This window comes from Setaria italica, chromosome I (genome assembly GCF_000263155.2).
Source record: "Setaria italica strain Yugu1 chromosome I, Setaria_italica_v2.0, whole genome shotgun sequence".
NCBI lineage: Eukaryota > Viridiplantae > Streptophyta > Magnoliopsida > Poales > Poaceae > Setaria > Setaria italica.
In genome coordinates this window covers 4165860-4179753 of record NC_028450.1, presented here as the reverse complement: position 1 = coordinate 4179753, position 13894 = coordinate 4165860, and the positions used below count along the sequence as shown (strand labels likewise).

The window sequence follows — 13894 nt, the reverse complement described above, 5'->3', positions numbered from 1 at the left end:
CTGGAGCCTGGGAACCTGGCGGGGTCCACTTGTCATGGACACTATCCTCCTCCTCCGGACACCAGCGAGACAGGACCCTCGCTTGCGGCCGGACATGAGTGGGTGGGTGGGTGGGGGCATCGCGTTGGCCAAGCGAGACACAGAGATGGAGGCACGCGGCGCGCATAGCGTCCGGGGTCCGGCGGAGGGGATCAGTGCGGCGTCGCCTGGAGCCTTGGGCGGCGAATATGCTGAGGGGGGAGGCCGGGGATGGAGGGGGAGGGAAGCGGTGCCAAAGCAGCCGGTCTCGCGGCTGCCGGGGATGTTCCGGCCGCCGAACGCAGGAAGGCGTGGACAAGTCCGACTGCCACTCCTTCACCCATTTCTTCGAACAGGTCGACGGCGTCAGCACGTCGCCCCTATTTGTCTCGTTCATCCCTTCTTGTACCTGGCTGATACTAGTGAGGTTCAGTATTCAGTACACCAATGGATGATGGAGGTGGAGGCTGGAATTTCTTGCTGCTCTTACTTCTCGATGGCTTAACCGATGCAGTAGACGCGGCATGCGGGGTTCAAAGGCGGCATCGCGGCGACCTGGGTCGGAACAGTCCAGGTTACGTCTCCCCTGCTTGTTTGGTCGGTGAACGTCTGATTTGTGCAGAGAACCTAAAATGACTGGCTTTTGCCATTCGTTGCTGCATGTATGTGTATGGTTTATGGAAGTTGGTTATGAAATCTGATCGGATGGGTGTGCCCCGACCCCCTCTGTTGGCGACATGAGCAGAGGATCTTGAAGATCAAGACGAGTCTCGAAACTGAGCAGTTGAGAGTAGAGCTCAGGGGTCGAGATCGGCTCAACTCTTGCGGCAACTGCTGTCACCATCGGGTTGTACTCCAAGTCAAGGCCGTTGCAGATGTGGGAGGCAAATTCTTCATCATCCATAGGCTTCCCAGCAGTAAGCATCTCATCTGCGTATCCTTTCATCTTGGCAAAATAATCAACAATGGACAAGTTACCTTTCTTGGTAGTTGTAAGTGCAAATCGCACATTCATTGTCCTGGCACGAGTCTGGGCAGAAAACATGCGCTCCACCTCATCCCATGCCTGCACCGCTGTCTTTGCAGCGGCAATCTAGGCGAGGATGTCCTTCCCCACCGATGAGAAGATCAGCCCTAGGACCTATTGGTCCCAGGCATACCACTCCTCGTACGTCGGATTTGGCGTAGCAACGATAGTGTTGTCGGCCTTCTTCTTGTTGATCACAGCAACTGGAGCGACGGCCTTGCTGGTGACATGACCCTCCATACGCGCACCACGTATAGCGGTGAGCACCTCCACCTTCCAAAGCACGTGGTTGGTCTTGGCAAGCTTCTCGGTGATCTGAACGCCAAGCAGTGGGTTGGAGGTGCTTGAACTGGATGCCATGGAATCAATCTTAAGCTCTGATTACCATGTAAAGTTTCAGAGGCGTTAAAGCGTGGGAGAATATCAACCCTGATCCTTGGGTGCGACGGTTGCGTGTTGATTGAAGATGTGTAATTGCATAGGGAGCTTTACAATATATAGACACCTAGAGATATGCCTTGATCTCTAAGCAAACTATACAAAATCTCTTCAATTCTGATTACAACAAACTCTATCTCCTAGATAGACTACAACACCGGCCAAAGCTTATCTCGTGGTATACAAGATTACAAAACATTATATCTCTAACACACGGCACCGGAGAACAGATTGTTCCCCATCTGAATCCGTATCATGTTGGGGGATATCACACAGGGCAGAGTGCCGGTGAAGCCGTTGTTCTGTATCATGACAATGGTCAGCATAGGTAACGCCCATACCTTCTCTGGGAACTCCCCGGTGAAGTTGTTGTTGTACGCCATGATGTTGTCCAGTGTGTGGCAATCCCCAATGTTCGCCGGCAACACGCCGGAGAAGCTGTTGTTGGACACCACGAGGTCGTACAGCTTCTTGTTGTAGCAGAGGGTGTCTGGAAGCTTGCCGGAGAGCAAGTTGTTGCCCACTTCCAGGCTGCCGAGTGGCGAGTGCTTCCCGAGCTCCGGCGGGAGGGGTCCGGAGAGCATGTTATTGAATAGCCAGATCTCAGCGAGGTTGGGGAGCAGCCCGATGCTCGGAGGAATCGACCCGGTGAGGTTGTTGTAGTATAAATAGAGCATTGTCAAGTTCTTCATCTTGCCGATCGCCTCCGGTATCGTTCCGGTGAGCAAGTTCGAAGACAGGTCGAGCTGCTGCAATTTGAAGCACGTGACCTCGGGCTCAATCCCACCGGTGAAGCTGTTCGCGTAAAGGTACAGGAACTCAAGCTTCGGAAGCTTCCAAACCCATGCCGGGATTTCACCGTGAAGCTTGTTGCTGTACAGAGCCAACATGGTCAGCTCAGTGAGCGACGAGAGTTTGTCGGGGATGCCACCAGTAAGGCTCATCCCTGACAGCCACAGCGTCTTCAGATTGGTAAGCTTGCTGAACTCATCAGGGATCAGGCCTGGCGCGAAATGATTATCTGCTAGAGTTAGCGTCTCGAGCTCGTTGAGCTCTGCAATGGCCGAGGCCGGGTATGTCCCGTTGAAGCTATTAGTGTCAAGAACAAGGGACTTGAGCTTGGGGAAGACAGCAATTGCTGATGGCACGCTTCCTGTGAAGCCATTGAACGACAAGTTGAGGTGCTCCATCTCCGACGACAATTTATCGATGTCGGCCGGGAGGGCACCGGAGAAGAGATTGTTGGACAGGTCGAGGTAGCTCAGAGCCGAGCAGCCATAGAGCACCGTCGGGAACTGGTCGGTGAGGTTGTTGTAGGAAAGGTCTAGGTAGGACAGGTTCTTGAGGCTACAAATGGAAGCTGGGATCGGATTGATTATGTTGAAATTTTGAAAGGAGAGCTTGGTCACTCGGCCATTGTTGCAGCTTACCCCTGCCCAGCTGCAGTAGGAAGAGTTCTGGGAAATCCATGAGCTGAGAGCAGAAGGGCTGCCCCAGGCTTTCTTGACAGTTAGGAGTGTCTCATAGTCGCTGGAGTTGGTCTGCGACATGGATGGCGAGCTGGAGATGAAAGAGAGGAACACTAGGAGGAGGAGATAGGAGTGAACCATTTCTGTCAGTGTTAGTGTTAGTGTGCGTGTGTGTGTGAGCTTGAGGCTCGGATATGGTGTGGTTCCTCAGACTCTTATAAGATGTAGCCAGTGGGCTCTTGGCGTGCGATGAATGGGACAAGGATTAACGACCCATTAGTCAAAGTCTTGGCGCGTGAGTCACCACTAAATTATGAGTCAAAGGTACTCTGATTGAAAACTAATTTATGCTTCTAGATCCGATTTGGGGCCAAGATCATCAACAGCTGATAAGAGTGTATCAATTATCATCGTCCGCACTGATGACCAAGACTAGTGTTATGAGGCAGGGCAGTCAATGAAAAAAATTTCGCTTTATTTTTTGCTAGCCAGATGCTGCTCACAAGAACAGAGATCATTGCCTGATCTACTGTGTTCGCCTTTCTCCAAACGTTTTGGATTTTGTTCCATCTAATTTTTGTGTGCTTTACATATATGTCGCTTCTTTCCAGCAGAAAGCAGCAAGCAGGGTATATATGCAGCACCGTCCTGTCGATCGACCATGAGCGCCGCCGAGTCCCCAGGCGTGATTTCGCGTGTGAAAAACTCTGACGAATATAATGATTCGCACTGCCCTGTATGTCAGGCAACGGACTCGCGTATGGTGCTCTGCTAGCTTCTCCCGAAGGCAAGATCTCTCCAAGTCTAATCTGCGTCTCCATCAGATTCAGAGACGAAAGGATGAGGCGTCTGTGTTTGTGTTATTCCGGCGTCAGCATCGGCAGCAAGCAGCGGAGGAGTAACTGTTGAATGGCCAAGCTGTTGTCATGAGTGAACGGTTGAGCTGGCAGTGGAAGAAATTTGCAAGGCGAGATTCTACAGTGGTGCAAGGCTGAAATCAGTCTCTACTCTCTAGACAGTAGGAAAAACCAGTCAGTGACTCATTTAAGTGTTGTGCGAAAAGGTAACGGTTGCTGACTTTGTACAACTCCGTAGGGCGCGAGTACAAACCTTCTCAGCAGTGGTTTGAATACCATGTTCATCAAATTGTTGAACGTGGCCGGTGCGTTGGTCAGACCAAATGGGCCCGATACTTCAACTAAAGGAGCGACCTGTTGGTCAAGGCTCTTTCCTACGTGGAAGCCTACATCTTTGCTTGTAGGTCAGACCCAAGGAAGAAAAGAGCAAGAAAGGATGGAAAACTGAACCAGAAATGACTGCAATTCGTATTCTCATTTAACTTGTTTGGCTAGGATTGTAAATTGTGCAGAGAACCTAAAATGACTGGCTTTTGCCATTCGTTGCTGCATGTATGTGATGTATGGTTTATGGAAGTTGGTTATGAAATCTGATTGGATGTACTTGGAGTTTCTGGGTGAGTGGTCTGCTGACAGTTGAGTGGATTTTCCTGGTTGGATGGTCAAATGAGTGTGACTATACATCACATAAAACCACCATGAGATTCATAGATACTATTCACTAATTCTTTACGATATGATGCTCTACCGTGTTATGTGTCCATTCTGGACATCCACTCTCATTTGAATTGCACAGGCTGCCTCTGAACTCTGAAGAATGTGACTGTCCAATGTATGTCAAACACACAAATCAATTTGGCACATGCATCAGGGACTCTAGTTTGCTGGATATATGAATCTGAATTGATAAAGTTAATTATTTGCCACCAAAAGTTTCCAAGAACCTTCTCAATAGTTTTGTAGAACTCCACTTAAAGTTACATCTTTACTGAGTTCCCCTAGTGTTATACAGCGGTAAACAAATTGTATCTTTACAGAGTTCCTTGTCAGAATTTAAGATTATATTCTTCTTTCTGCTTGATCAATTAGTTTGGCCACTTAATGGGTTATGGGATGTAAGGAGTGGAAAAATTGCCCAAACACTTAAAACCAATGGACCTATTACCAGTGCACTCATGGCTCAAGTGTGTATTTCTATGCTTGGTAATGCTATGAAATGTATATTTTTTTTAGAAAACGCAGGAGAGCTGCGCTTCATTGTATTAGAGAGAGAAAAAAGGTCCCCATACAGCTTCCCTCTCTCATACGGGGACCAAATATAAGAGATAGTTCAAAAAAAAAAGAACTAGCCTAAGAAACAAAATAGAACATGACCAAAACTTGACCTAGCTGTCTAGATTACACCCTATAAGCCTAGGCTATGAAATGTATATGTTCACTTCGTACAAAATAGTTTACGGTTATCCTGCAGCTTTGGGCTTGTCAAGAGCTTTATTACGCCCTTTGCTGTCAGCTTCTCTTGAACCAAATCTGTCACCAGTGGAGAATGCATGTCGGTGTCTTTTTGATTTATTCGCATGTCAACAAACAGGTAGGCTTATTTGTTTCAAAGGTTTATTGGAAATGAATTAATTGGTACTGCTCCTCATGTTACCTGCTACTTCACTGGGAACTGGTAGCTACTTATGAAATTATGCTTTGAGCCCAACCTCTTGTGCTATTTCTTTTGGCTACCTCTCTGTTAGCTAGTACCAGTTGCCTGTAGATCTTAATAGTTTATCGTCACATTTCTGTAAAGTTGCGTTTCTGGTACTGCAAGAAGAGTGTGTTTTAGGTGGCCACCTGGTTCAGAGCAGCGGTCAAGCAAGTAGCTCATATTGCCAGTTACATTTAGGGTGTTCTGTTTCATATGGGATCATCATATGCTAATTCTATTCACATGTGTATTGAAACTCAACCTATGGGCATCATTATTTCAATGAGTACAGGAATATGATGGAAGAAACTTTAAACAAAATTTATTCACTTTATGCAACAGCAGGATCTTCATTCTGTTACAGTTTTTATGGCAGTTAATTATTTGCATAGCTATATGCCTAACTCTCCCCATAAGAACTGCTGAGTGTTTTGTGTTTGTTGACAACAGCATGTAACAAAGGGCACGATAGCCTCATCCAGTTCTTCCGGTTTGCACCTGTCGCCAAGTCCTATGCGCCAGGATCAGATTATGACTGCATCGGGATCTGGCAGTTGGGTGTAACGCAAATGAGATGCTGAAGGTCAATTTAAATGATGATGCCCACAAGACTGAAGGCTTCCACCATCCTAAGGATGGGCTGGCCGAGGGGCAGTGGTAAATCATTTTTGTACCTGTGAGAATCTGAAATTGTGTGGTGAGACGTTGTATTCTTTCTGTTGCTTCCAAAGTCTGCTGTGCCCAGGCATTTTATGAGTTGGTTTCATGTAAAGCACAAGGGGGTGCGAAAATTGTGGGGTTTTGTACTGAGGTCTCCTAACACCATCTTGTCTAGGATGTATGGTAGTGTCATCACCCCCTACCAGTTGGATGTTGCCAATTGCAGCTTTGGCTGTGCTTGGAAAATGTGAAAACTATTCTATGGGATTTACGTGTTGCATTATGTACTGTAAAATTCAAAAAGTGTACTGTAAAATTCATCCTGTTGTCTTCTTTTATGATTGCCCTTGTGATGAACGGTCAATGGAATTCAGTATAGGGGAGCAATCTGATGATGATATAAACAGCAAAAAGTTGAAAGAAAATAGCAGTAGGACCACGAGATTGTTCAACAGATCAATCTAATCAACTTGAGATTCAAAAAACTACAAGAGCAAGCCGAAAAATCTCAAGCACTTCGATTCACAAGCAAGATGATTAAAGCCCAAACACCGCGGGCAATTCACGAGCACAGAATTTCGATTCACCCCCCAAAATCAGAGCCGTTTGAACTGGCGTGGCGAAACACCTAAACCCCAGAGCACGCAATCCGCGATCACCCCAAAATCAGATCCGTTTGAACTGGCGCGGGGAGAAATACCTGAATCCCAGAGAACTCAATCCTCGATTCAGCCGAAACTCAGAGCCGCTTGAACTGACGGGGAGAAACACCTGAATCCCACAGCTTGTTCAGAGAAGCCTGCACCGTGTACAGAAATTGGAGCAGCATTGCTGGTGGGTGGCGCGATGTGAGCACCGCCATCCCCAAGTCCTCGATCTGGGCGCCTAAACCCTGCACCGGCCGCTGGATGGAAGGGGTGCGGAGCCTGTGGTGGCGGAGGGCGGTTCCAGACCGGAGGAGGGAATCGAAGAAGTTAGCGACGTCGTGGCGCAAGGGGCTGTCGCCGGCGACGACCTGGGCGGGGGCGTGGGGCTGCTCGCGGCGGCCCGTTCCAGCCTGCACCGTGCGCTGTGCAACCTGGATGGGCGTCGCGTGGTCGTCGTCGGCGAGGACGCGGGCGGCGGGCTCGCGGATTGAGGGGCCTGTGACGCTGGCGAGGCCCTCCGCGCGGAAGCCGATGGCGGTGGTGGTCACGTGCGCGCCGGTGCCCTCGTCGCCGTCGACGGTTGTGGTGAGGTCCAAGTCGCCATAGGGTCCCTCGTCGTCAAGCACGCGGGCGGCGAGGTTGAACAGGGTGGCGGAGGGGACGATCGGCTCGCCGGATAGGCCCGTTCCCGCCTTGAGCATGCGTCCGGCCAGCTCCAATGCCGCCGTGTCCTCCATGGCGGGGCGGTTGGCGGGGACGAGGGGCTCGGCGTGGCCGTTGGTGGGAATCGCGGCCGCTGCTCCGACCTCCATCTCCATGTGGCGGATGGCCTGGCCCAGGAGCGCAGCGGAGGTGCCGATGAGGTCGTCGACGTCGGCGAGGGCTTGGAGGCGCCTCGTCCCCATGACGTCCCACTCCTTCACCTCCTCCTGATGGCGCAGGAGATTGCCGACGACGGTGGCGTCGCGGATGGAGGTGAGCTCGATGATTCTCACGCCGCGGCGCTTCTTCGCCCCGTGCGCGGTCAGCAGGGCCTGGAGGTCGAGGAGGGAGCCGCACTTGTGCACCTTGCTCCACGTGCGAGGCCTCCCCTTCCTCGTGCGAGGCCGAGCCCTCCCCTTCCTCGCCATGGCGGCCGGCTGCTGTCCTAGTTCTTCTTCGAGGGTGGTGGTTTCGTTTTGGTTGGGGGCGGGCGGGTTGTGGTTTGGGTTGGGAGGATCACGTTCACGCAGGGTGGCGATCTCTGTATCGTGCCTGCATTTATAGATCGACAAGGGAAGCACACTCGTGGCCTGACGAACTGGTGGCCGTGGGGCTCCTTCTCGTGCAAGGAGCAAGTGTAGAGTTGTGCAAGTCACAGCCGAGCCATTGTGTTTGTGTCAGCTCTGGTCCAAATTTCAGAGGAACCAGCAGTTCGAATTGGAGATGCTCCGAGGAATGTTGCAACCGCAACAGACCAAGCCACACGTCGAAACCAATACCACGTACAACGTACGTGGAGTGCCAATTTCTGCCAAAAATCAGCACGAATTGCACAAACGCAGATTGAAAAATAAGGTGTCACCCAACATCAATGTCTCCTATAGTGCGGAAGCAAAGGCCAAGACATGTCAAAAACACTAATGATCATTAGGGTATCAGGGTAACAGCACAGGTTATGTCCAGTGGCGGACCTAGAATTTTACCATAGGGTATGCTGAAAAATTTTTTATGCAATTCAATAAAACCATTTACAATTTGATAAATTTAAAGATTAAGCTAGAAACAATAACAAATCACAATATAAATAGTTCGAAATATAGCATAAAAGAAACTTACAATATTACTTGTCTGCTTTGTTTACCCGCCGTTTTTTGAATGACATGAATGTCTTGATTATATCTTCTTCATCCACTTGGAAGAAAATATCCCGCTCAATGAATGTGACTAGACAATCATCCAAAACACTATCACCGAGCTTATTCCTTAATTTTGTTTTCACTTTAACCATTGCAGAAAATACTCTTTCAACACTCGCTGTTGCCACTGGTAAAAGTAATATCAATTTGAGAAGCAAGTAAACCATATCATATACTTTATGCCTCCATGTTTGAACAAGCTTAACTGAGAGATCAACGATGTTGTCTAGACCCTTGAGGCTATCATCTCGTCGCATGTCATTAATATAATTATCAAGTTGCAATTCAAGTTTTAGCAAATCATTGTTGGAGAAGTCCTTAGAATAAAATTCAGCCAATCTACGTATCTTCTGTGCATCAAACGAAGCATATGAATTGGAAGGACTGAAGGCTGACATACACGAAAGTAGCTCCATATTGATCTCATCAAACCGATTATCAAGCTCTTGACTAATTTGATCAATGACACCAATATATCCTTCTCTTCTAAAATGGTCATCATTTGTTTGGTTTCGGGCTCGGGCATACCTTGCTGATTTTCCATACGGCACATAATCACCATCCATAGCAGGAACTTCAACATCATGTTTAATGCAAAAAGAGGTGACCCTCTCAAGGAAGTGGTCCCAACCATCAGACCTTAACTATTGCATTTTATTCTTTGCCACATTAACAAGGGAGATTGCATTAAGAATATCTTGATCCCTTCTCTGCAAACACTCGGATAACTCATTTGTGTATCCAAGAATAACAAATATTAAGTGCACAAAGAAAATGAACTCAAAGGTTTCAAATGCTCCAAGCACAAAATGTATCTTTGTCCAATCATCCTTATGTGAAATATCATCACCAAGATCAATGAGCACATCATGGATTGAGGAATACATAGTAATGATGTTGCATATAGTTTTGTAATGAGAGCCCCATCGAGTTTCACCAGGCCTAGGCAAACTCATCTCTTGATTTAATCCACTCCCCGATTCAAGCTCACCACACTCAAGTGCTTTCTTGATATTCTCAAGCATAGCATTTCGAAGCATACCATGACGCTTGCAAGAAACTCCAATAATATTCAACAAGATAGATACTTGATCAAAAAAGCTCTTACAATCAATATTTCTCTTGGCAACAGCAAGAAGAACTAGTTGGAGTTGATGTGCAAAGTAATGAATATAATACGCAGAAGGTGATTCTTGCAAGATCAATGTTTTTAGCCCTTTGATATCTCCTTTCATATTGCTGGCCCCATCATAACCTTGACCTCTAATTTGAGTCATAGTCAATCCATGACTAACAAGTAAACCCTCAATAGCTTCCTTAAGTGACAAAGAGGTAATATCATCTACATGAACAACTCCAATAAAGTGTTCACAAGGCCTTCCAAGTTTATCAACATAACGTAAACAAAGAGCTAGTTGTTCTTTATGTGATATGTCACTAAACTCATCAGCTAAAATTGCATAGGGCTCATCACCAAGTTCTTCAATTATTTTCTTTCTAGTTTCTATGGCACAACAATGAATAATTTGCTTTTGTATCTTTGGGCTAGTTAAGGTGCAATTACCTGGAGCATTATTCAAGACATACTTGTTCACTTCATCACTATTTCCTGCAAGAAACTTCAAAAGTTCAATGAAATTTCCTCTGTTGCTAGACTCTTCATTTTCATCATGTCCATGAAATGCCAATCCTTGATGCAAAAGGAACTTGATACATCTAAGTGAATATGTCAACCTTTTCTTATAAAGACGAAGATCCTCATCAATCCACTTCTCAATGCGATAATCAATTGCTACCTTGGGATTCATAAAACCAATGTATCTCTCCTGAGCTGCATTGTGTGCCATAGAACCACTATGTTTGAGAAGTGCTTTGTTTCCTATATTCCAATTATTCCATCCACCAACAATAAATGTATTTGACCCAGTACCCTTCTTGAACAAGTAGCATATAAAGCAAAACGCAGAATCCTTCTTGATACTATATTCAAGCCACTCATGATTATACATCCATACAAAATTGAATTGGCAATCCCTACCTCCAATTTTTCTTGATGGAAAATCATGATTAATAGGTTTGAATGGACCTTTAGTAATATATGCTCTTCGAATTGCATCTTGATCATTAACATGATAACTTTCAATGGGCTGCCTTTCACTTGGATCTCGTGGAAGGCGATTGATGTCATAAACCGGTGGCTGTGATGCGGGTGGTTGCGGAGGTGAGGGCACAGGATCTGTGATTTCTTCAACTACCACTCCATCCTGTTCTTGATTCTGTTCTTCCGCAAAATTTTCAACTGGAGATGTGACAGTGTTTGAAACAGCAGCAGCTGTTGCTGCCTTCTTTGCTGCGTGTTTCTGAAAAAGAGATGCAATATCTCCGCCTCTCTTCATAATCCAACCGTTTTGAAAAAAATGTCTATGTAATGTAAGTGTGACAACTACCTAGACACTATAGCAAAATAAATAAAAAAACACTCATACATAAATAAATAAAAATATTTAAGAACATAAGTTTTTTCAAATAACAAAAAAATAGAAGATAGATTAATCTTAAACCTCCTTGTGGACGAATGTAACGACCGACCCCTAATCCTTCCCAGTTAGGCTTGATCGCAGCCTTAACCTTAGTCAGTTGTTTTGCTTGACCGCACCTAAGTGCCCAGTTTTCCGCCGATCCCGACCCCTGAGATCCAACCCCTTCCCACCTCGCTCCTATCCCGACCCCGGCGAGCTCAGTCCCCCGTCGGATCCTGCTGATCTTCCTCACCCGTCCGATCTATCCACCGGTGGACCCGCGAGATCTTTCTCCAGATCCCCCGAGCCAGCCGCACTCGAGTTGCATGACCGCCTCAGAGCCTTCCTGCCGCGTGGCTCGTCTTCTCCGACGCCATCGCCCAGTTTTGTCTCTGGCAAGCAACAGAGTGGGTTCCCGCGCCCTTTTTCCCCAATAGCAGCGGAAGCCCTCTGCACCCCTTTCTGCAGAACCTCGTCTCCCGCGCCCATCATCACGCCACCAGATCCCGGCCCCAGAGCTCGACGTCGCCCGTCTTTTCCGTCCCTTCCAGCCACAGTGGCACCGCCCGGTCGTCGCTACACGACGATTCCTCCACCGCCAACCCCGACCGCGGCCGCGACAGTTCCTTTCCCCGCTCTGTCAGACGCCGCCCGACAATCTGTTGTTCCGCGCTCTCCCCCGCGCCCGCGTCCGCCTGTCTTCTCACCTGTGCGCCCTCGAGTCTAGCGCCGTTTAACCGGTCACTTCCATCGCCTCTTCCGCACGACGACGCCCGCTCTCCGCCAAATCTCAACCACTAGTCTACCCGCCCCTACGCCGCCCTGACGGCAGAACGCAATGATCGCTGGCATCACCCCCGGAGTTCTGCAGCACCGCCCCGTTTGCTCAATCGCCGCCACGGCAGAGCACTCCATTGCTTCTCCCCGGCCTTCGCGCCGCTCCCCTTCTCTCTTCCCGCGCCGTTTCCGTTCCTCTGCCCCAGCAGCTATAAAAGGAATGCCCCGTCGCCGGAGTTCCCTCCGCCTCTGTTGCCTTCAGCTTCCTCCTACTCCTTGCTCAAGCTTCTAGAGCCACCCACCCAGTCCTTGAGGAGTTCTTCTCCCGGTTCTCCCTCAGTTCCTCCAAGTCACCAGCAGCTTGCTCCTCCGTGCTGCGTAAGAGCTCTCTTGTGTTCCGCAAGAAGCAGCGCCGCCGCCGGAGCATTACCAGTCTTAGCCCTTGCTCGAAGCTTTAGTCCCTTCGCCCAAGTCTGCCTCTTTCCGACCCCAAGCTTTCCTTTCAGGAAGAAGGTGAGTTGCCGACCCCCAGTCCGCCTCGCCCGACCCCTCCTATCCACCCGACCCCAGTTCCGTCTCGCCCGACCCTGTCTGTTCTGCCGGCCCTTGTCCGCCTCGCCCGAGAGCTTGGCTGTGATCTTTTTCTTCAACTTGAGGGTGTATGTATAAAACTTGGGAACCCTTCAGCGCTTGCGTCTAAGGACCCCTAGTTTCTCACATCCTCTAGTTCGAGGATCGGACCACTAGTTCCTTCCTACCCTTACCTTTTGATCATCATCAGCTCTCGAACCACCATCACCTCCTGCTCTTTGTCGCGAGTTTCTGGGCTCAGGCGAGCCAGTGTTGCTGTTGAACTAACCGTCTAACCCTTGCATTGCATTCGTGTAGAGCTGCACCTCGCCGACGGTGTCTACGAGCTTCACCCGGCACCCGAAGAAGAAGCTGTAGCCGAGCTCCTGCCCTCCGAAGCCGAAGTCGCCCCCGAAGCCAAGCAGTTTCCGTCCTCCTTGCTTGAAGGCAAGCCCCGGTTGCATCAAAGTCCTACGTGTTTTACCAGACTTGCGCATGCCTTCTGTAACATGCTTGTGCATTTACGTATATGAGTTGTTTGAAACCCTAGATGCATGCCTTAGTTATCCCCCATGATCTGAACACTAGCTGTTGGACCGAGTAGCTGCATTGCTTAACTAGGAAAACGGTAAAAGTCGAGTGATTCCCTGTCACTCGCGAGTTATAGGAGTTGCATGTTTACTCTCCTGTTATAACTATAAGGACGATGGACGGGGCAGGGTTTTGGGTAACTCTTTGGTGGTCGGATGGTCGCCCCATCTGTCTATGAAATTTGCTAAGGCCCGACAGTGGTGGTGTTCGTGATCAAGTGTTTGAAAGTACTAGCCTCATACTTAGTATGGGATGAGGAAGCCTAGTACCGGATTGAACCTAGACGTGAGCGGTCGCCCCATTGTTCTTGGAACGGAGTTTCCCCTGCTGGTTGTCGCACGTGGTGGCAATGTGTGGTCACAGGACGGCAGAGGCCGAGTCTATGGAACCTTGCACCAAAGGAAATGGGCCCGACACGGGTTAGGGGATTGATGGGGAAGGCCGACACAGGAAGCGACCTCCGGGTGCGCGGATGTCGTGAGGCTAGGTTCACCATGCATGGTTAAAGAACTCGAATCGATTCGTCTGCCTCTCACAGTTTGAGATTGCTTGATCGCTATGTCACCCTGAGTAATTGAGGAATCTGATGATGGCAATGTGGTTGTTATGTCTACATATCTTGTTTGGCCCCATGATTGCTTAGAATAGGTTGCACAACCTAGAATGGTAAATGAACATAGAACCGGAGCTAAAACTGAAATAGGGTTACTTAGTGCTTTTGGCAAAC

General features: G+C 48.6%; 1 protein-coding gene across 1 annotated transcript; it reads right to left on the bottom strand.

Moving 5' to 3' along the window:
- Positions 1 to 1110: 1110 nt before the first annotated feature.
- On the bottom strand, positions 1111 to 3263 carry LOC105914979 (receptor-like protein kinase HSL1). The gene has a single exon (XM_012848234.2). The coding sequence runs from the start codon at positions 3091 to 3093 to the stop codon at positions 1690 to 1692; it is 1404 nt and encodes a 467-aa protein (XP_012703688.1). The 5' UTR covers positions 3094 to 3263; the 3' UTR covers positions 1111 to 1689.
- Between the last annotated feature and the right edge of the window lie 10631 nt (positions 3264 to 13894).